The 24226-nt window shown below is 39.0% G+C and overlaps 1 protein-coding gene across 1 annotated transcript; it reads left to right on the top strand.

Annotated features, from left to right (window-relative positions):
- The first annotated feature begins 3192 nt into the window (after positions 1-3192).
- LOC145786187 (uncharacterized) lies at positions 3193-23903 on the top strand. Its single transcript, XM_082597833.1, has 12 exons — positions 3193-3312; positions 10762-10880; positions 11710-11782; positions 12148-12252; positions 12628-12725; positions 12876-13055; positions 13165-14495; positions 16304-19461; positions 19876-20012; positions 20100-20275; positions 20631-20704; positions 21903-23903. The coding sequence occupies exons 1-12, from the start codon at positions 3213-3215 to the stop codon at positions 22619-22621; spliced, it is 6270 nt and encodes a 2089-aa protein (XP_082453959.1). The 5' UTR covers positions 3193-3212; the 3' UTR covers positions 22622-23903.
- Positions 23904-24226: the final 323 nt, after the last annotated feature.

Below are 24226 nucleotides of genomic sequence, written 5' to 3'. Positions count from 1 at the left end.
GGAAAAACAAATACAGTAGAACTCGGTTAATCCGGATTCGATTTGACCGGCGATTCCATCCGGATTAGGCGAAGATCCGGATTAACCGATGACGGTTCTATCAAGCCTGACTCATTTGTACTTCCAGTTTCATCCGGATTAACCGAGTTCTACTGTAGCTTAAATTTTTCTATGAAAAGAGAAATGTACCAACTTGATAATAAACGTAGTTTAAATGAATCAAGTATTCTTCCCCTAATAACTTATACACTTCTATACAGTAGCCTATCCTACTTTACAATTACCGTACCTACATGAATGTGAAATATTTTAACTGTATGCCCTACTATAAGAAATAAATAATTGTTCCCAATATTTTTGGGCAAAAACGGATGTCTGTCCGTTGTGGCGGATAAAGCATGACGCAGTCAAACCCATGGCTTTGCATTCTCTTTTGTCATTGAAGCTCTAAAGACCTTACTTACGGTATATGCAGCAACTTGGAATCAAGAGTCAGTGCTAAAGTAGCCTACCGGTACTTGAGCAGTTTCAAATTTATGCTTCTCAGCATTGCGTGAAATATAGGCTAGTTTTAAATGAGACTCATTTCACCAACCTATTCAGACAGCGAATGGTCTGTTGAATGGACAGTCTGCTGATGAAATTTATAGGGAGATGTTAAGGAGTAGCCTTACTGTTGTTAGGCCTACCATCTATCGTGGTTACGGTAGGCTACCACCCTATTCTCAAGTTAAAGTTGTTGTAACTACTAGGCTAGGAATTTAATAGCAAAGATTTTTCAGAGGATGGGACGCTCCAATAACTCCTGTTTACCAACTGAATCATTCAAATGAAACCTTTTCTATGTTGTAATTGATTCGCTAGTTGTTGGTAGGCTGCTCATGACTCTGACTGCTTTGCGTTGTCTAACATATTCCTAGCAGCTAGCACCCAATTAACTTATAGGCTATAGGCCAACTTTGATGTTTTGCAAAAAAACAAAACACATCTTTAAAAAGTTTGTATCAACTCTGGTCTTGTTGAGGGTGTAGGCTATAAAAATTAGACATAATCTAACGTCCCCAGCCTACCATATCTCGAAAACTAGAGCAGATAAAAAAAACATTGATTGCATTTTTGTTATCAGTACCCCAAATACCTAGGCTGTAGCCTATCGTAACCTAAGCTACGGTACCCCTAAAATAAGTCTCACATTCCAGACAATAAAATCTAAATTGTGTGATGACCGGTGTAGCCTATTTAGTTAATGTTCGGTGTCGTAAGACAACTGCTTGCATTCAAACAAATTTTATAAGCTTATTAAAGATTGGCTATGCCAGGTAGCCTATCGCCGGTTAGGCCTGAACAGTGAGCATTTTAATTAGGCTGCCTGTTGTGAGGTAGGCGAGCTGACTAGTCTAAGTTGTCTGATTGTCTCGTTAGCTCAGTGGTTTAGCGCCGACTCAATATCAAGCGGTGCTGGTTCGGGTGTGGCCTTGAGCAACGCATCTCAGGACTGTTCTCCATTCAGCGACACCTAGTGGATGGAATATTACCCCGGCAACATTTTAATAACAATCGAAAAACTTCCCTCTGCCAATCTCAGTAACAGCCCTGCGTCAAAAGCCTCTACAAATATGCGAAACTACCAGGAATAACCTATCACGGCTTTGTCAGTCCGAGGATAGATTCAAAACTGACCAACCAAGTTGGAAATAAGTAGGCTAAACTTGGCAGGAAAAAATGCTTGGAATTATTTAAGACTCAGTGTACTGTACAAGTACAATGTCCAAGTATGAAATGTTTGCTGCAAACCAAAGTAGTTTAGAGGCTACTGAAGAGATGCCACAACTTAAAGTGGCCTAAGCATGCGCGATTGCGCGTGTTTCAAATGGTTCTGCAGACAGCCAAGGGTTGCAATAGGCTGCAGCAAATAAAGTTGATGCAACCTCATATCATGCAACCTACAAACTTCCCACACTTTTCGGGTGAATGAGCGAAATAGCATGTTACTGCACCAAAATTTTTTACAGCTTAGCCTATTAGCTATTTTATACTAGTTTCTTGCGGATGACGGCGTTATTGTACGACTCGACTAGTTTGTAGACCAGCCTACTTTGTCATGCTTGACTGATTTCAGGTAAGATTGGTTTTATTTCGATACTTTTTGCTGCAATTTAAATGAAAAATAGCTTTTCAGGGTGTTCTGTTAACCAAGATACTTGCTGCTTCATAGTTTGAAAAAAAAAGTTTCGTTTATCAAATCTGACTAGGTAATAAGGTGTAATACCTTAGGTTCGGTCGGATGGCTAGCAAGGAGTCTACAAAGCGTCAGAAACAGGTTTAGCGAAAATTATCGTGCGTTTTATTTGCAAATTCGGAAGAATCGAACAAACTTTTCGCTGTTCACACAACAAAGAAATGTTTAGAAGAGAAAATTTTAACGCTGGTTTGTGTGGGTGCGCCACGTGCGGTGATATCACGTGACGTCACTAAATAGTCTCAAAGCAACATGAAGACATGAACACAGACAGAATCTGAGGAAACGCAACCTATCTGCCTTTCGAGTGCAATAACGGTGATTATTTTTTTGAAGCTTATTCCCTTAGATTTAAAGTACATCATTAAAGGTTACTTTTTGAGATGATATATATAGCGGACTCGGATAAGGCATCAATGAAATCTTCTTTACGGATTAGATGCACCCGTGGCATGTCAAACGCACGTTTTTTTCGCAACGTCTCAATTTTTGCTTGACTCGGTTGTATGACAGTTCACTTTAGTTTTATCTAAATTTTTCCAATTAACTTTTCATTCGCTGTAGAAAAGGTCAAGCTTGAATTAGTTTTTTCGCCATAACGGAAAAGTTTCACGATAAAATTGATTTTCGAATTAAACCTTGACAGTATTTGATTCGTAGATAATTTGCATGTATTCATCTTCTGCGCCAATTGAGATTAGAAAATTGTTGAAAGGAAATTCATCACAGTATGGCGTGAAACAAACACAGTTCAAAGATTGATTTCAGCGTTATATTAAACTGATGAGATTTACCTGTTGTCACAAAAAAATTACTTGAAGGTTTCAAGGAAAGCTACCAGTAGGCTACATCGCTACTAACGTCATCAATGAATCCTCATTGCCATTTCGTTTTAGCGTGCGAAGCAGTGAGGGTGTTCTTTTATACATGCTAATAAATCTTTCAGTTTTGCAGATGTAGCAACTTTCAGAGCATGGAAAGTAAGTCTGAGTTAGATGTGTTTAACCACAAAAACAAATCAAAAATTCTGCTATCATTTTTGGACGGGAAGAATGAAATTGTTTCGGGCATTGGTAAGTAGATCGATAACTAACAATTGAAGTATGTTTTTGGGAGATTTGTTATTCTCATCTCTTGTCATATTTGTGCAACAAAGTTAAAAGATTTCTGTAAACTGTCCCTTGCTTGCGCTAGCTGACATCACACGTGAATGACCCGTTCAAATCATGTTTTAAAACGGTAAATTACGTTTCATTCGTCGCAAATCGACTTTAACGTTGTTGTAATAAAAACAAGAATCTCATTACTCATTAGTTTAAAGTTAAAGTCATCATGTACAACGCGTTTTCGTGATTTTTGACGCGTTTTTCTTTGTTCCGTTGACTTGACTCGTAACCACGTTTCGACGACGTCTGAATATGGTGCATGACACCTTGAAGACGTTTTTTTTAACATTTACCGATTAAAACACCCACAAACACATAATTCTCTTAAGTTTTCCAACTGTTTGACAAAGTTCATGATTGTTCAAGACTTTCATCATTCAATGCCATGTTGTGGGGCAGATCATGAAAAATTTGAAATAAATTTTTACAGTGGTCACAAAAGACTATTTTCATACACTCAAATACACATTATGAAAGATTTTTGCAAAAAATCTTGCCATTTTAAAATGTGTAAAAGTCTTTGGTTGCAGTAAAAATCTTTAAAACCTACTCTATGTTGTCGTACAAAGGATGTAAAAAGTATAAATAAAATTTTCTCCCCATTTGATTTTCTTGCACAACTTGGATATCCAAATTCTTCAGTTTGTACTATGACTTTGCCACTCCACTTAGTATACAATTACACATACATACTGTATGTTAAAAGAATGCATCTTTTGAAGATGTTGTGCTGCAACATGATGATGGTATACACAACTGTATATCATATTAAGCAATAAGCATTGATATCTTAAGATTAAATAAACCTTGTTGAAGCTTCAGTTTAATTGTCTTTATTTCTGACCATCATTAAAAGCTTAAATCGCATCATCTTCGTTTCTGCTTGGGATGTTAGCTATGGCCTAACAAATCTTTTACAAAAACATCATGCAACAATTTTCCACTACAACAATCGAATTTAGGTAAAAATCAACCCTGGGAAATATCCTCTCCAGAAAAAAACACTCTGATACATAGACTATTTCCTGGAAAACATTTACCAGGATTAAGATCATTGCAGATAAATCCATCTTGCAATTATCCCCTCTGTAAAATTGAAACTGTAGTGGGTGGGTTTTTTCAAGTGATAGCCTAAATCACTTGGGGGGGATTTCTATGTACATATAGTTTACAATTATATCTTATACATCACAGTGGTTTTGGATATTGGTTTGTGTAGGCTGCATACATACAAATGGACCAAGTTTTGGGCCAGTAAAGGAAACGTCCTTCTTTAACTTTTAATCAGATACTTAACAATCATTATCAAGTATGAGTTATGTAGAGATGTACCGATACCAATATTGTGGCCGATACCGATCCCGATACCGATATCACTTTTTTAGGCCGATACCGATACTGATACCGATATTTTGGCCGATACTTTGGTGTTACAAAAAGATGCAATTTTGGTATTTGCAAGGTATTATATCAAATGCTAAGTTTTACCTTATTTGCATAAAACTATTAAAAAAAGCTTTCAATTGGTATAATTTATTAAAGATTCAAGAATCCAATCTCAACCGCATTTTTGTGTCATAATAGTAGGTTTTAGTAATGAAAGGCCACCATAATTGAGGACTAGGGTATAAGGGAAGAAACATTACATCATAATTGGGGTTTCTGAAAAATTAAATAAAGTATTTGCGCAAACTCTCCAAATAGGCTATCATAATTGATAATAAGATGTAAAATGTAAACCAAATGATTTGTGTAGTCGTACAAAAACTATTCGACAAGTAATATGCAACCTAAGGGCGCTTGTCGTTTGGTTGAAAAGCTTTTGCCAGGCCAAGACCACCCAGGCAGCAAAAATGCACAATCCCGCATCGCCCCCACGCTGCTAAACGTCCAAAAAAACTATGCAACCCGGCTGCCCCCAGCAAGCCGGCTCCACCAGTCCGCGACCCAACTTCCACCCCTCGCTGCAACATACCCACCAAGCCCAAACAATTCCACGGCAGAACTAGCAGGCCCAACACGAAAGCAATGGGACCACGAATCCTCACCAAACCAATCAAAACGGTCCTGCCGCGCCCAAGACGACAACCCCACCGCGAAGAAAGGAGCGCCCCTCCCGGCCACCAGCACAAGGCCGAGCACCCACCAGCACAGCGAGCAGCTGCAACCCGCCAACCACAACGGTGCAGCTTCCACACTAGCCATTTCAATTCTTGTCGATGTCAATTCTTGCTGCAAAGCGGCTGCCGAGAAACATATAGTTGATTGGATGGTCTAAATGGCTAGCGTGGAAGCCACACCGCTATGGCCAGCGAATTGCAATAGCCCGCCACACCAGTGAGTGCCCAGCACCGCGCCGACAGCCGAGAAGAACGCTCCCCCCACAACGAGGCCGCCATCCCAGGTGCAACAAGACCACTTATTGACCAGCCCAGCGAGGACTCGCAGTCTCACCGCTCCCACCCACTCCGCCACGACATTGCCCAAGCTTGGCGAGTCCACCATAACTAAATGCGGAAACCAAATCATAAACCGACAGAACCAGCCCACCAAAAAGAACCAAGTTACACGGGTCTCCCAAACGTCCAGCAACGCAAAAACGATGCAAAATTATACACATTTCCGCCACCTGGGCAGTCCTGGCCTGGTTTTATCCTCTGTTGAGAGTAAAAAAGAAACATATATAAATGATAAATATTGGAGAAATTGAGTCTCCTTCACAACTTAAGAGTCGAACAACGCAAAACTTCTGAAACAAAACGTTTTGTTTGAGTGAAAGAATCACTGTAAGCAAACAATGCCAAAAGGTGTGCGCATGAAGTCATGGGAGTGTGAGGTATCAAAAATTTGAACAGGTTTTTATTTTTCTACATCAATGTGACGTTAGTTACTACTTTAAAAAATCTATATCTTTGCTTCTGCAGAAAATTCACAGCAAACGCCTTTTTATTACATGTTTAGTATCGGCCACAGTATCGGCCAAATTTTGCCGATACCGATGCCGATACCGATACTCAAAAAATGGCCGATATCACCGATACCGATGCCGATACCGATATATCGGTACATCTCTAGAGTTATGTAACTATGGTATCACTCAATACATGTATCACAATTCACACAATGTAAGTCTTTAGCAAAATCATTGGGTCCATACATACTTCTACACCATAGCGACCTGTGTGGACCTATAGTAGTAACTTGAAGCTAATGGAACTTTGATTTCGAACTCTAGCCTACATGTAATGGAAACGGCAGATCCAACAAGCAGCCTTGGGGGAGGAGGTTTCAACAAAACACAGTACGGTAGTAGTCCAGTTCTAATTTGGTGATGTTCCTGTTACCGAAGGTGATCGTTGACGGGGACGTCAATAGATTAAAACACAATGATGTGTTGTTTCACACTTTCAACACTACATTAAATTAATACAACCTTGTAAATTACGCCATGACTAAAGTTACCTTTGCGTGTTTTAGTGGGGTGATCGGCTGATCGCCCCAATCCCATCCACCTGGTTTTTGCCACTGAATGCAAATATATTGAAATGAAAGTTTTAGAAATTAAATTGTCAACATGTCATGACTGAGTCTTCAATCTCTGAAAAAGTTGTTTTACTTCAGAAAATATATAATCAATCTTTTTCTGTTACCAGTGTTGCCAGTTGGTCTTTAGATTTTCTACTTAAGTGCCAAAACCTATTTCAATATTTGCATGGTAACTGTAACACACGAGTACTCGAGTAGCTCAAAATTAGACAAAATATATACCACGACTATAATATATCTTTTAACTGTGGTTCGTATCACCTTGTACTACATTCTGATTGCTATCAAGCTTAGCAGATCAACGTCCGGTCGAACTTAAAGCTTGCATGTTGACATAACCAATGCAATATGCATAATATAGGTCATCTTGTTCAATCAACACATATTGAAGGTTTTAAACCTCTTTATTCAAACCAAACCTTGAAGATGAGCGGCTATCAGGCCCGTAACTAGCTTGGAGCAGCAGGGGGGGCAAAAAGTATTCTAGAGGGGGCCCAACTTTTACTTTCCGTATCATGTACGAAAACGACGTTTGTACACAATGTGGGTATATTTACGCAAGAACATTAATCGAAGGCCTAATACAACGTTTGCATTAGACTAGTTTATTATAGAACCAGTCAGTGGCGTAGCCAGGAATTTTGAAAGGAGGTGGGGGTTGACGGCCGATGGACAAAGACCGACGGCGTCTTCGCCAAAGGCGACACCCAGCAGCGGGGGGTCTGGGGGGCCTCCCCCAGAAAATTTTGAAAAATTACTTTGAATTTGGTGCATTCTGAAAGCATTTTCAACAAACATGTGGGTATAAATATTCCTGAAAAATGGTGCTGTCCGGTGGCATAGCAAAAGGATAAGATCATGTTTTCTAGGGCATTTTTCGGTAATAAAGCTAAGTCTCTATGTTTTCTTGTTGCTAATTCCTGGCTGAGATATTTGAATGTTTGGTATAGGCAAAACTCGCTCTTTTAATGCAGTTTCGTTTAAAATTAGGCAAACTTTGTTTTAGAGACAACATTCTACCACACCCTTAAACACACAATGTTTACAATTAAACAACACAAGAAAATTGAGTATAAAACTGAAAAGTCAGCGAACAGAGCTAATTAACATAATTTTTTCCAGGGGGTGCCAACATTTTTGCAGGGGGGGCTTCGCCCCCCCTGCGCCCCCCCTAGTTACGGGCCTGGCGGCTATCTGATAAATGTCAGGTTATTTTAGTTCCTCTGTCAAGCTTCATAAATGTGTGGTATGTTTGATAGAGCTTACTAAATGTTAAGCAACACCTACACTTTTTTATTACTGAACTGAAGCAATATGGAAGTAAAAAAACAAAATTGACACTGCACAATGCACATTGTATTAATAGTGACTCCAAACTGTCACTGTGTTGGTAGGTGCAAGCATGATAGGGAAAGGAGCTAGAAACTTAACCCAGAATCAATCTCTAGCCTTTCATTGCATTTTGCTTGAGTTTTCATCATTTAAATCCAAATGAAAATTCGATTTAGCACAGCAGAAGTGGCCTAGGAAAACTTAAATATTCTGCTAACACGGTGCAGATGAATCAAACAATTTATTGTGCAATACTGTGCATTATTCAGTAAAAGTTCTCTGGTAAAATCTTTCCATTGTTACATTCCCTTGTTTTGTTATGTTGAAAAAGTGGATAATCATTATAAGATTTTTTTCTGTGACACTTCCAACTTATAAAATTCTTTTTTTCATCAATGAAAGACAATTGGATCAAGTCCAAGAAAAATGTTGTTTATATTATAACAAACACAATACGGCACTTCAACAAATGAGTGTTTGTTACAAGTAGATTTTGTCTGGCTACCATATGGATAGTTTTGGAATGAGAATAAAATATTGCAGTATAAACACACAATAACCGGTAAAAATTTCGATGAAAAAATTCAACTCGGAAATATCTCCTTATCCTCTCCAGAAAACAACCACATTTACAAGTATCCCCGTGGAAAAACATCTACCCGTTACATAGTTTAATTTTGTACTGGGAGAAATATTCACCAGAGGAATATTTCTTGGTGATATATATCATGGTGAATTTTCTTTGGGGAGATATTTACCAAAGTGGGTTTTTTCTGGGAAGATAATTTTCAGATGGATTGTTTCTGGAGAGATATTTACATACTTTTTGAACTTGCTGTTCTTTTCTACTTCATGCAGAAACAACATATATAAACTAATTATTAAACAATATGTAATTTAATGGTAAACTTCAAATAAAGGAAAGTCTATTCATGTAGACAAAATTCAATAAAAAACATCTTAACTAGGTAAGTTTTGATTTGGAGACTACTATATTGGTTAGGACATTTATGTATTTGTTATTTTCAACAACATACCAAGCTGAGTAAATGTGCTGTTGCTGTGCTGAAAGAATATTCACCAAAAGACTTTTATCTTAATGCTATAACTGTATATATTGTTTTTTTACTGTCTGCGATTTTTAATGTTGTAGATATTCACAGGAGATTTTCAATTTTACTGGGCCAACCAGTGTAAGCTCTTCATGCAGTAAATGATGATATTATTGTTACTCTGGCTTTGCATACATTTTTGCTTATGCGATGTGTTTTTGATCTGGCCAAAGAGAACTAGCCGAAATGTGTTGGGTTGAAAAGTGTGTGGTCAGATTATCCTGCCTTTTCCAACTTGGCACAAGTAGTTTCCTGAAAATTCTTGCAATGTTGTCCAACTTCCAGCTGCTATAATGTATGTGAAGATTTTGTACATGGTGTTTTATGTTCAATGCATGACATCTAGACTTTCACTTGGAATTCAGATTAGCCAATGTTAACTATCAAGTAGCCTACCACTTGAATTTTAGGCTGTGAATATATGCTGCAAGAAATATTTTCAATATACTTACACGTTAGTTTTTCACTGAGACCGTTTCAAAAATAAACAATTGTCAATTTCTTATTTAAAAGTCTGACTAAAAATGCAATCAAAAAATTTGCATTGCTAGTCTAAAGTTAGAATTCATTAATTCAACTGCATACCATGAGTAAGTTTATTCAGTCTTGTTTGTTTGGTTGCAGAATACTTTACAAATTCACGTTCATAATTACACCAACAGTTGATAACAATGGGGGTGTTCTGTTGGCTATGTTTTTTTGGCTAGGATTTGGCAATCTTGAAATTTGTTCCCGTGTTTGGTTGCATTCATAAATGATGACATCATTTCTTGTGCAGTGCCTTTGACAGACGTGGAAAATCTTGAAATTTGTTCCCGTGTTTGGTTGCATTCATAAATGATGACATCATTTCTTGTGCAGTGCCTTTGACAGACGTGGAAAAACTACAATTTATTCATAATTATCGAATCTTGTTGTTTTGAATCATGCAATCCAACTCCTTTTGTGTATTTTTATGATTTCACCCAATGCAAGGTTGTGGGAATGTAGGTTGCCTACATTTTAAAACATGATTTGACGATTTTTTTCCTTTCGAAACCGCACCGAAACAGATCTCTGGTCAAAATGTCAATATGTGCTGCATTTTTTGAAACTTTAATTTAAAGCTTAGTTTTGTTGGTTCATATTTTAAATTCAAGTGTTCATGATCTTGTACATGTACAAGTTTTACGACCTCTTTACTGTGAATTTTCTATAATTTTTTTTAATATACTGCTACGGTAGGCCCATACTTCAAGATTATCCACAAGAATTTGGTAGTTTTACTTATCAACTCAGTCACTCATTAAATCTGCATTTTTTAATCCTGTGTTTACTCAAAAGAACACAGATATTGGAAAGTTGCTTAATTTTGTCTTTGTTGCAGGCTTACAACAGTTGCTTCAATTTATTAAAGAGAAGGATTATGCTGAGAGTATATCAGTTGCTTTGCAACAAAACGACGAAGCATGCTGGCTGTGTGCGGTCAAGGAAAAGTTGTTCAAGGTGATGTCATTTCTCTTATTGTTTCGATTCGTAGACAGAAGTATTGGTTTCAACGACCTGGAGCGACATTCAATGGAAAAGATTTTCTTTCGGTTTTATCACCGTTGTGTCATGCCAAAGGGACCACATTTATGTAAAAGAGTTATTAGTCAGCTGTTGATAGATATACTGTACTTGCACTTGATGCACTAAGTTTACGTCATTTATTGGGAAAACAAGACAAAACGTTGTTAGATGGTTTATGGCATTTTATTCACATATTGCACATGTACGTTAATATATGCTTAATCACATCGAGTGTCACTGCGCTTTTTACGTGGTCTGTTTTTATATTTGAAAGAACCCTTCAGACTTAACACGTTTTAAAGCTTTGTTTACACTGAAAAACCACAAAGCAAAGCGAAGTAGAGCAAGCTTATGTTTTTTCGTAGCTAAAACATCATGCTCTACGGGGTTCGAGTTGTTGGGAACAATTTAACGATTCTTCCCAACTTTTTGTCTGGCTACCTGTGTCACTGCTGCGGCTACCGAGTGTCACTGCGCTTTTTACGTGGTCTGTTTTTATATTTGAAAGAACCCTTCAGAATTAACACGTTGTAAACCTTTGTTTACACTGAAAAACCACAAAGCAAAGCGAAGTAGAGCAAGCTTACGTTTTTTTTGTAGCTAAAACGTCATGCTCCACGGGGTTCGAGTTGTTGGGAACAATTTAACGATTCTTCCCAACTTTTTGTCTTTTTGCACAACTGTATATTGTGTTGCATACGTATATTATTTTTGACAAGCAACTGCCGAATTTTATCACGGCGTTTCTTCGTGTATGACACAGGGCTTGTGGAACGTTTGTGACGGGACTGCCAAGATAATAGCCACGGAAGACTCTCTTGCGTCATCTAAATCTGGTAAGTTGCTAGCATAAGACACATTTTTACATTTTCAAATTTGAAAATATTTTTGTCATTTACACTTTATCATCGTCTTCTTCGCCACTCCAAGGGTCGAGGGGCTCTGCCTTTTACCACCCTCGAGCAGTGGCGGCGACTCGGTCTAGAATCTAGATGTTTGGGCAGGTGTCGAGCAAGCTCCACTAAATTGATTCGTCATCTGATACAACAGTGTGTCGACTGACAAAGAACTCGGCATTGACTGCCACCAAGATATGGTCATAAGCATACTAATTGCTAATTTTTTGTTGATACTGTCATACGATTTGATGGCAAGAAAACAGCAGATGTTGGGCTCATAATTGTAACTTGAACTCTTTCAGACAACGAGCCACTGCCGGTTGATAGAATATGGAAAGTTGTGAGAAATGCAGGCAACCTAGAAGACCATAGTGGTGTGATTATTGTTCGTCGTCGCAAACCCACGGGTATAAGCATGACACTGAACAGAATTTTTTCTCGATTGTAACTGTATCGCTGATAGTGTATGGCTTTACGTCGACGTACCGTAAGCATTATTTCGTGTGTGTGTGGCGGCTGTAGCGTGTATATTATGAAGCATATATTATGTCCCCCACACCATGCACAGTTTGCACACTATGTAGCATAAACTTGGTCAGCCTGTCAACCGAATCAGTATTTTTTGCATGGGATATGATAAAAAATAGGAAATTATTAAAGTAATAGATAGAAAATTAATGAAGTGAAACGGTATTTTGAGTTTACTTTTGATATCAAAAGCAGCTTTTTCACTTTTTTCTGTAACATTTTCAGAGCTGATTTTACAAGACTTTGATTTTTAGACGGTGAGGAGATAGAAAGTACTGCACCGTTGCAACCAACTAACGAAATGAACGATAAGAATTCTGCAGATTGGAAGACTTTGTGCGTCAATGTGGCCGTAAGTATTTTACTTTTGTATGCTAGGTTAGACGCAATTTTTCAGTGACTTTCATGTCGTAAAGCATTTATTAAATGTTCATTTGCGTAAAAATTGCCTGCTAAACTAAATTCTTGACATATGCATTCACGTTTGAACAAAATTGTACAGGAGGTCTTGCTGAAGTACAGCGATGAATCGCTGCCGAGTGACTTGTCATTGGGGACTGATGAAAAGCCACAAAGTTGCACATTTGCTGTTGCAACTGCATTGTCCGACGAAGAATTGAAATCGCGAATGTCGTCTCTATACGTATGCCGACATAACCATGGAGAAGAATCTTTGTCAATGGTAAACTTTACAATCAAATAAGTTTTTGGCCAGTTTTGTGTCAGATGTGCTGTATTGTTTTTCATTATATCTTGGTTTGATATTCTCTAACAAGGACAATTTTTTGCAGGTACAGTTTCAAATTTGCTATAAATGTCTCAGTCATATATCCTTTGATGTCTATAAACCCGAAAAAAAGGCCGGAGTCGTACATTCTGTGGCCCAGCTTGTCAACCATTTGATCGCCACTCTTTACGTAACGGCCAACGAATTTTGTGAACAAAATCTGGCTGTGGAAGCGAGGGGTTTTTCTTCTGAGGAACAAAACAACGAGATTGATGCTGAGAAGCCTTGTGAACCTGTAACTGTCGTCTGTAGAAAAGACAAAAATGATGACAATTGTACTACAGAGTTTAGTCAAAATACTAGACATTCTCCAAATCACCTTCAATTTCAGAAACCTGGTTGTAGTATCGGACCACCAATCACTGTGTCTCTCTCCAGCTGCATATTCAACAACTCTTCTACTGTCAAAGAAAGTCCTATTCACAACGATACAGTTACACGTGGTGGTCTGCGAGCTTCGAAGCTACCTGCGACTTTTAAATTTCAGTGCAAAAAAAGTCAGTGCTTAAGACAAACGAAACCGTTAGTTTCATTGTCCGGTCAAAACGGTGCTAAGTTTCCTGTGGTTACAATTGTAGGAAAGAATGGAGTCTTGGCAAAAAGAAAACCGGTTTTGTCTACATTGCCAGGAGTGTCTGCAACGTTTAAAAAAATATCAAATGCAAAGACATTTACGTTAAAACCTGACCAAAGAAAGCGTCTTCAAAATTTTACTCTAACGACAGTTGATCCCAAGTCAGAGACCAACAGACCGAAATGCAAGAAGTATCTGCTAAAGATGTTGCATCCTACCACCAGCAACTTTAATCAGACTGTCGCCACCAACAATAAAGTTATTCGAGTAATTCAAAGCACCGCGTCACCACTTGCAAAGTTATCTGCTCCAGTCAAAACAACAAACTTATTCCGAAAGTTAAATATTAAAACTGAACCGTTTTTGACAAAGACTCCAATCGTGAAGGGGCATTTAACAAAACTCTGTACCAAAAATGGTTTTAGAAGAAAGGTAAAAGTTGCACAACTGGCTTCAAAAACTTCAACATCGCGAGAAGCAACGGCCCCCAAAAAACATAGCACCCCCGCTTCTATAGTTAATGAAACACCCGAGGCGATATCCAACGCTGAACCGAAGGTTCCTTCACAACAGTCGGTAGATGGCAGTAGCAAGCAAACGCGAGTAAAAACTCCCAGCAAACGCAAAGGGACTGGTCAAGGTGCATCAATGAATTCGATCGTTCGCGACTTTCTCGCTACTTCATCTTCAGTCCAAAAAGCTGAGCAAAATAATACGATGGCATACAATACGAAGCGGCAGCGCAGAGGACGTAGACGAAGGTAAACGTTGTACTTGTACACTAATAAGGCTAACAGTTGAAATGTACAGCTGAGTACTCTGGTAAGCTGAAATTTTGCTTAATTCTTAATGCAAGTCTTTTTAAGCCTTTTTGCACTCGTGCACCTTTCTATAGGATGCTCTGAATCTGAATTCGTGCACCTTGTGATTAATGTAGCCTCATAACTAGGACAAATTGTTAATTTTCCGCTTTTTTTTTCAAACATAGATTATACTACAGTAAAAATGTCAAGTCTAATTTGTGTAAAAATTCTTCTCGGTATAAGAACGTTAAAGTGAAACTGTATTAAGGAAGAAAAACTACGCTTGTGACTGTTTTTTTGAGAATGTGTTGCTATCATCTTACGTCTATCATATAGCATTAAAATTTTGCTTTAGCCACGTGTCCATCAGAGTCTGATTAATTACGATTGTAATTGAATGCAATTAATTGTAACACGTTTTCATGTAATTATTGTTATATCAAAAACATTCGGTTCAAATTACAATCACATTTAGAGCTAACTGCAACATCAGCCCAAGCAGAAAGACTTTTTTCAATAGCTGGTAACTTTTATACCGCAAAAAGAAACTTACTGGGTAGGCCTACAGACAATTTTCGCAACCTAATCTTTAGCAAATGCAATTCTACTTGCCATTTAAAACACATGACCACTTTCGTACAAATATACTTTTTTCACATTTAGTGGTTTGGGTGGAGTTAGAAAGTTTACTTGCCTCGGTGCAAACTCATCAATCATCATCCCACTTCGATTTTGTCCCTGCAAGCGGGTATGGCAAATCCCTTGTTTGCAGCGATCGTCTTCACTCCTTTTCTCCATCTCACTCTCTCCATCGCATCTTTCTCCTTCGGTACGACCTTATCTGCCTCATACTTCACCTTTTTCATGTTCTTCTTGGACATCCTTGCTTCCTCTTCCCATCCACCTTCAAAGTCACTGCTTTTCAAAGAAAACTTCTTTCCTCACACTTAGCGCTTGCTTATACAATCTTACTCAATTTGCCTTTGCAAATTGACTTTCAGAAAATAGATCTGTGGTTCCCTTCATCTCTAGCATGTCCACCAATTCTTCAGTCTTTTTCTCTCCTTGTTTTTACCCCACGTATTGCTCTTATCATTTCTCTTTCTGTTCTTTTCAGAATTACCAGCTCACTTTCTTTTAGTATCCATGTCTTGCTGCCGTACAATATTGCAGGTAGGCGGTAGCACACAACTCTGATAGACTTTTCCATTTATTTTTAACAAAAAAATTCTTCCATATATCATTTTCCCACATCAGCAAGTATTGGAGGTGACAGTACAGATCCTTAGTTACTCCAATTAAACAAATTAAGTTATCTGAATACTGGTTTGATCTAATTTTTACGTTGTTTTTGCACCCAACTTGCAAAGTTCCTCCTAACCACTGTTTCTCATAGCTCTGGCAACCACCCTTTTTGCATTGTTTTTCATCATCATACTCTTGTATGTCTTTCCGTTCTCTTCTGACCTATTTTATTTTCCACTGTTTGTACACCTCTCTCTTTTCCTAAATACCATGCTTCACCTCTTCATCCCACCACCATAACCATATGAACGACGTTCGAAAGGGCGCCTGTTCGACACCGCTAAAGAGCGTGGGACTGTGTCTTTGACATAAGGTGGGCACAAAGATTGGCTTCCTTGCTTTCCAGTTCACTTAATCTAAATCTTCAACCACCAGGTGTAAGCTTGGATGCCACAAAACAAAACAAACTTCAAGTGTCATGAAATTACTGTTGTTTCAATGTTATTTTTTGTCGTTTTCAGGCAAGGGTCCACAAACAAAATCATACCCGTTCCTTACGAATCCCACTACCTGTGCATATACGAGACTTTGGCAAAGAAAGGCTGGAAAGCGTACTGGTTCAGGAAGTGCCGATGTGCACGTTCCGGAAGAAAGAAGATTCCCGAAGAACCTATTCAAGGCAGCACTTCGCAACACAATAGTGTGAATGGTGAATCTACCAAACAACAAGCTGTGGGTAGGAACAGAAAGCGGAAGATGTCGTTGAAAGTTGATGCATCACTTTACAAGCGCAATAAAAAAGAATTGAGCGAAACATCTTTACCGGTTGCGAAGTTCAGCTCTACTTCCATGAACACTTCCAATAATTCATCAAAACTCCAGGATCTCATTTCTGAAAATGACTTTCTGGGTTCAATGGAAACAGAACCAGTGGAAGCTGATGTTGTTTCTAACGAAGATCAGCCTGATTCATCAGCGGAATATTTTTCAGATGATATCACGGTCACTTGTGATATAGATGTAGCAGAACAATATCAACCAGAGGAAAGTGATGAAATCAAGGCATCAAATAGTTCTGCCACTCCTGCAAAACAACTGTCGAGGACTGAGCTCTTAACAAGGCGCAAAAAAGTCGAATCATTGCACAAAACTATTTTGAAGCAAAACATCAGGGGAAAGAACGGTACACTGGAATTGCAGCAAAATAATACCTTGTGCTCTGTCATTATGCAACCATATGTCTTTTCACAGTTCTTTCAGGAAATGGATAAGCAGCCCAGCTGTTTAGACGTTGTCAGCGTGCATTCTTCAGTCGTGCAGGAATTTCCTGACTTACGCAGAGAAGCTGTTGGAATCGAACGTAAACGTAATTCGAGAAGATCGGCGTTACTAAAACCTTTGGAAGTTGGTAATGTTTCCTCTGGTAAATCTGCCGCAGATTCAGCTAACGATTTATTGCCAATATGGGCGTTTGGCAAATCGGAGCAGTTCTTTCTCGAAAAAAAGAAAACAATGACTTTGCAAAGAAAGAAGATAATTCTGGAGAAACGTAAACAAGCTATCTTAAAAAAACAAAAGAATTTTGAAAAAACAAAGAAGGGGTCTTCGGATGCTGGACAAAAACTTATGAAATCATTAGAAGCTCGTTCGATACTCAAAAGAAGTCTACTTGCTTTTGGAAAGAAGGCACATCGACACCGCTCGTGCCGACCGAAAGCAACGAAAATTCTTGTAAGTAAGAAATATTACCAGAATGAAGAAGAAAATGTTGTTCCTGTATTTGGTTTCAAGCCTTGCTCTTCATCTTGGAATGTTCCTCTTACGAGTGTATCAGAGGTCGTGAGAAAGCTTGAACATGTTTGGTGTGAGGAAGAAGAATTTCGTGGCTTTGTTGGTCTTCGTTCAGTTCAAAATCAAAATGGGCTAGTGACTTTAACACCTGCCTTAGTAAATCACGCCCTTTCTGCACTAAAAGCAAGCAATGAGACATTTACTTTCTCCAGTAAGAAGAAAAAAGGCAAAAACACTGTGTTATTGATTAGTAGAAAACTTATTACTTCTCCCGAGTCAAACTCGCAAGAAGAAGACAAAGATGCTTCCAGCTCTAATTCTCTTGCTTCTCCTATTTTGTCCAAGCAACGTAAGATATCAGACCACGAACATATAGATGGGAACGGCGATCCGATTTCGCCGAAACTTTTGCTGAAGCTTCGCAAAACTGGTGAAGTGTCTGGCTCTGCCATCTACAGCGTTCCGAAGCCTCCAATTTTCGAAGAAGAAAATCCTCATCCGGCAGTTTGTGACAGTGCTGCTGTACCCAGCCAATGTTGTGACGTTAATACAACAGAAGCGAATACCTCATCTACAGCAACTGACTTTGACATGTTATCCTTGCACAGTCAAGAAAATGAAAGTTTATTAGACAAAGAAGGTGAAGTAAATCCCAAATCAAATACCAAACAAGTTGGCAGCGACTGCAATTCGCCACAGGTAACACATGAATTTCTCGACCACCACCACTTTTCTGCTGTCACAAACGTATCAGCAGCAATAGAAGGTTTTGTTGTGGACGCTCTTCCGGCTTCACCGTTAAAATCAGTCTCTGCGACAAATTTTACGTTGGAAAACGATGCCGAGATGTTGCACAGATCTGTCAGTGAACTTGGTAACAGCTTATGTGTAAAAGATAACAACATTTTAAGCTCGACTGTGATCAGTTCAACACCTATCAAAGTTTCGCCTAATTCTCTTGACTTTCCATCCGCAGTAGACGATTATGAAAATTTAGAGAGCACGAGCTTTTGTGATGCCGAAAAGAAGGATCATGAAGAAATGTTTGGAGAAAACATTCTTGAAGAATTGCTGCAATTTATATCTGTTGACAGCTTAGATGTCCTTGAAAGAGTTTTTATTTCTGATCAAAACAATGACATTTTTCCAGTAGACTTACTGAAAAAACTCAAAGCTGGCGCAGGGTCAGACAGATCAAGCGGCAAACGAAAACTCAACATGTCCGGCTCAAGAGCGGCTTGCTCTTTTGAAAAGAAACGCTATCCTTGCATAGCCAATGGTTCGTTTACTTGCTCGCAGAATGAAAATAAAAAAATCTCAAGTCTCTTTTCTTCTTTTGATTCACCTGAGACCGTGCGGGGAATGTCCCAATCGAAGAAGCAAGATGACGATTGCAACACAGAATCTTTTCCAGCTTTGAACTCACCGACAGAAAGTGAGAGAGAATTTCAGTCGAGTCCATCTACTCTTCCACCCCAAGAACTAGACGTTGCCTCTGGCGTCAGTCCTCTTAACCAGCAAATGAAAATGTGCAATGTTATTTTAAAACCACTTGAAGGGATACTTAAAGATTTTAAAACAAATGGAAACACTTCATGTGATGGTTTAAACTCGCAGCTTTATCATAACGAATACAACAGCTTCAACCTATCTTCAATTGAACCTTCTGCGCGTGAATTAAATCGCCTTCTTAAAAACCAGGCGCTCAATGGAGCGTATTGGAAACCTATAGCATCTGATCCAAGATCCCCTGTGTCTTTCACACCAGCCAGTCATTGGCATTTCCGCGATCGACGGAAGCGTACACACAGTGAGTCAACATCTGTCGTGAATGAGGACTTGATTCTTGAAAAGCAAGACGAAGTTGTTGTGGATGAAGAAGAAAGAGGTAAACGAGCAATAACTACATCGTAATGTTATTTTGTGTAAATGCAACCTTTGTTTTAAGACAAAAGTTAGCAGCTTAATGTATTTATTGCTCGGCGTATTTTGCTTCACGTCTTTAGATTCCTTCATCTGTTGCACGCAGTGGCAGTTGAATTATCATTACTTCTTATCATTACTGTAACTTGTAGTTGTACTACACCCCGTCGCTGGAGCCTGTTATCCTAATGCTCGTTTCTCTTTTTGCCTTGATGCTAGTTGTTGCACTTCAATTTTAAAGTCCTGCAAGTAAAAGTGGGCACAATGCTTCAAAGGACCCAAAAGTACCATGACAGCTCTAAAAAGTGCCTTCACATGCCGAAGTATTCACTGCGTTGGGCAATATATCGACAACAATCATGCCGTGGTTTCATTGCAGAGATCCCACAACGCAAACGAAAGAAAACCCAATACGTAAAGTACCTTCCAAGTTCTGACGAATCTCTGCATGAGATTGCAGATTCCTTGTGGAATGACGGTTCAAACCTAGACAAAGGAAGTGTCAGTGAAAGCGTGGTAAGTAGGCTACTCAAAGTTTAAGAGTTTTGTATTCAATTCATTCTGCACAATGTATTTAAATTTGTCATATGTTTGTACTTTCAGAAACCCCGAAGTTTAAATTGCGAAGCCTTTCAATCTCTGTTTAAGAACAGGCTCAACTGCGATTTAGTCCGGAGTTGGATCTTAAGCGGTACACTATCTCGTCCTCGGCCGCTACGATTTCCATTTATGTTTGCCCGAAAGAATGCCACCAAGCAGCAGACTGCTTTCAAAACAAAGTCAGGCTTCTGTTTTATGCCAATGTTATTTATTTTAGATTATAGCGATAAAGGTTGCCATTTTTTAGATCAATAAATTTTAGACATTTAGCAGTCACTGCCTCCATTCAAAGAAATATAATGTCTGTGGGCCTCAAAAAGAAAACATAGAAAATTTTCCAAAATTATCTATGGATACCTAGTGTATATAAATTTTAGTACTTTTCTTTAAATTTTTACGAACCCCGAGTCCCCGAAGACTCGTTGACCCCAGGTTGAGATCCCCTGGTTTTGTCGCTGTTAATGTAAATTTGATATTTTCTGTTTTGTTCGGTCTGATGTTTTTTCGTGCTTGTGATTGCGTCGTATGTTTCAGTTCTCGAGATGTCAGTGATGTCGTAACGTCCTCTGGTGACGAGTCTGGACGCGTGCAAAAAAAGAACACGAAAGGTTTGTTGGTGATATTCTTCTCCAAATACCTTGCCTATACCAGATGAATTTGTAGGACGTAGTTGCAACGACTACAATCCATCTCGGTGTGATCTACGTTTGCAAAATCGTCTTTCGCAAAATCGCAAAAAGTTATTCAACGTGAACTGTTTGTTAGAATATTGTGCTCTGCTGCTTAGCCACAATTCAGGCATTTCCCAATGCAACTGCAGCCTTCATTTTGGGAGCAAGTCTTTTAGGCGCCGGTCAAATAGGCGCGCACACCGTGGCGTCAGGATATTTAGGTGGCGGCGCCCGTTCATTTAGGTGCTATTCCTAGTAAAGTCTACAGATGCTTGGCAAGTAGGGCAATGTTTTTCACACAAAATGTTATATTGAACAGAAAAATATGTTGTTTTGTTAATGCGCGTGCATTTAGCCTATTTGTTGTTTGTCATAACTTCAGTGAATGAAGCTACTTTATCCTGCAATGCTTTTTACACAAAATGTTGTATTGAACAGAAAAATATGTCATGGCTTCCGTGAGTGAAGCTGCTTAAACCGGCAAAGGTTTTCACATAAAATATTATATTGAACAGAAACACATATTGTTTTTTAATGCGCGTGTTCGGCATTTATTTGTTGTTAGTCCAGGTTTGCGTCGGTAAAAGCTTTATCAATAAATTATTCAAATTTCCGAACATGAATGAGTTCACTTTTAGTTAAGTCAAATAATAACTACACCAAACATCAGTAAAAAATATACCGTGGCCTATATTCAAGCTGGTGGTAGGCTTGAGTGAAGAGTAACTCAGTTTTCCGTCAAAACCCCGACTAGGTTTTGCCAAAACTGAGCTGATACAATCTGCAGGCTTTACTAGGAATAGCACTTAAACGAACGGGCGCCGCAGTGCTCCGCACCTAAATATCCTGACGCCAGAGTGTGCGCGCCTATTTGACCGGCGCCTAACTGTCTGCGCCTAAAAGACGTGGACCCTTCATTTTAGCCTAATCTCCTTTTTAGAGCTGTTAAGAACACCATGATAAAAACCTGTTTTTAACCATCAGTGCTAGGCTGGTGCGGACGAAAATGGCAGCACTTAATTTGCTCAGTATGTTTACCCAATGTGAGGAGTTTGGTGAACGAAAAACGTGAGTTGACTTGAAAAAAGAAAGACTCATAGACATTTTAGACGTCAGTGAGTAGATATTTTTTCAGTTCCAGGACGCGATCTTGCGGCGAAACGATCCAAGTCCGTACCACCACAAGACGACGCATTTGAAGAACTACGTCAAGCTTTGTTCAAGTCGAGGCACCCCCACTACAAAGGCGACCTATGCAACGGATCAAGTCACATCAATCCTCCCGCACGGTTAAATAAACGTTTATCACTTTTACGTGTGAACGCCGAAGAGGCGAGAAAGCAAGACTGCCCATCGCTTTGCATGGAGTTGTTAGTCGAAGCGGATAAGAAACATTTGATTCGTAAACAAAAGACGGTTCGGCCGGCTTCCGAAAGCGATGATGCACAGAAAACGTTAAGAAATGAAGAAGAAACGTTAATTGTTTCTTCTTACCGCAAGATTGACGAAGAAATCAAAAAGAACGCAGTGGTTGTGCCATTGGAAACCATCGAGACTCATCCGATCGAAATGGCCGCTCCTGTTGCACTGTCATCCCGCGGGCGCGCTTTGAAACCGTCGATGAGAAATCGAAACCAGAATTTGCTGGTACCAACAAGAAACAGAAGATCCAGTTCAGTTTCTTTGCTGGTTATGAAAAAGCCTGCGTTGCCACCATCGCCAAATCCTTCTCTATCACCCCAAGAAGATTCACCGACCACCCGCAACAGAGAGAAAGCCCGTTTTGTGCACAAACACTCCACCAGTGGCTCCTATATTCAAAAGATTATTGAAAGCGGTTTGTACGACGATTAGCTATTTTCCTGCTCTTAAGGAAACTAAATCGTTTAAAAGTTTTCTTTGACCAACGTGGAACAATTTAGCTCATTCCAACTAAGAATATTGAAATTGTGACTCACAGTTACACCCGCACCGTGCCCTACCTCTTCGATCATGTCGAGTTACCGTATGCAGTGGGATTCCTTGCCGTATCAAAATGTATCATTTACTGTGTCAGTCGCTTGAAATGCGTCTCCTTTGAGTGCGTTTATGGAGTATGCTACAATAACAAACTGTTTTATGTTGAGGCAAAATGTGTATGGACATTGTGAAAATTTTCTTTTGGAATTTGACACGTTTATTGTTGAGTTTGGTGCATCAGCATTAGCTCTACAACTCATGATATTTCAGCTTGTACCAACCAGCTTAAATGTAATGTCGGTATTAAAAATCGCCCAGTCAACATTTTCTAAAGAAAAATTAGAAAATTACTGTTTATTTTGGCTTTGAGAATTTTCTGTTGTACAACATGGCATGTGTTATTGTTTGTCTTCATCCGCTATTTACCGTTTTCTTATCTGTGTCATTTACTGAGGTTGGGAGTGTTGCATAGCCGTTCGGCAGCTATTGTTCATAGCAATTGAATCATGGAAACCGTGACCAAATACTTTCCACGTTTTAGAAAAAACATATTTATCAACACGTCCAATGGAAAGAACTTTATTGAATTGTGATGTCAGTGATCGTTGAAACACGAGCTTGTCAAAGCAAATCCAGTTTCACATCGCCTCGACGTCGATAGACGAAGCCAAGCGCACGCCTTGTCATCAGATGTTCATTGTTCAACTACAGCATCTTCTTTGTGGAAATCGGGGTCCTAAACTAACCTGTGTGTGGGGCTTCTGCTGTGGTGAAAGTATGGTCATCCCATACCTAGTACTGTAGTAGGCCTACCCATACCCAGCTGGTCCACATAGAACATGTACTTGAAGATTGCCGCACAAATAAAATTTTGTCGTTAATATTGTCTTCGTTGGTTAATTGCACTGTTTTTATTTTTTTGTTGACACTTTTCGGAGCAAAAACAACTGCAGACACTCATCTGGTATGGTATCGCAAAGCATACGCCTGAAACATCTTCAGCGTGGTGTTATAATCACGCAACGTGTTTCACCAATTGCCCCTTAAGACTCAGAGCTTTTTTCAAGCTGTTAAAATAAGCTATACGCAAAATTATGTTATATATATATAAGCTGTATCCAAACCATCCAACCATTAAACTCTGAGGCCTTAATGATCGTTCGTTAGAGCCTTAATAAATCCTTAAATCCCCTGAATTTTATGTCTTCTAGAAATATGTCTCATAATTAGGTTAAAATTACCGTACCATAATGCGGCTAATTTTCATTCTAAATTAGGTTTGATTAACTTATATAATGCCTGTCACAACATGACCAGATCTAGAAAAAATGTAGAAGCAACAAAACGCAAATGTTTGCTTGCTCGGGACCGAAATGACAGTACTGTACACTAGACTTCAATAATTATTATATCGACAGTTCGCCTGTATCCACATTTTTCCTTCAATCCCGGCGACACAAATTAGTATCCTTTTGGATATTTGTGCAATCATAGACATTA

The sequence above is a fragment of the Aplidium turbinatum genome, chromosome 17 (genome assembly GCF_918807975.1).
Source record: "Aplidium turbinatum chromosome 17, kaAplTurb1.1, whole genome shotgun sequence".
Taxonomy (NCBI): Eukaryota; Metazoa; Chordata; class Ascidiacea; order Aplousobranchia; family Polyclinidae; genus Aplidium; species Aplidium turbinatum.
The sequence above is the reverse complement of the archived record's forward strand: the minus strand, read 5'-3'. Positions and strand labels throughout refer to the sequence as shown.

Coding starts and splice junctions, on each gene's coding strand:
- LOC145786187 (XM_082597833.1), top strand. CDS start 3,213: ATGGAAAGTAAGTCTGAGTTAGATGTGTTTAACCACAAAAACAAATCA. Junction 19,462..19,875: donor TGTGGATGAAGAAGAAAGAG/GTAAACGAGCAA, acceptor GTTTCATTGCAG/AGATCCCACAACGCAAACGA. Junction 20,276..20,630: donor CAGACTGCTTTCAAAACAAA/GTCAGGCTTCTG, acceptor CGTATGTTTCAG/TTCTCGAGATGTCAGTGATG.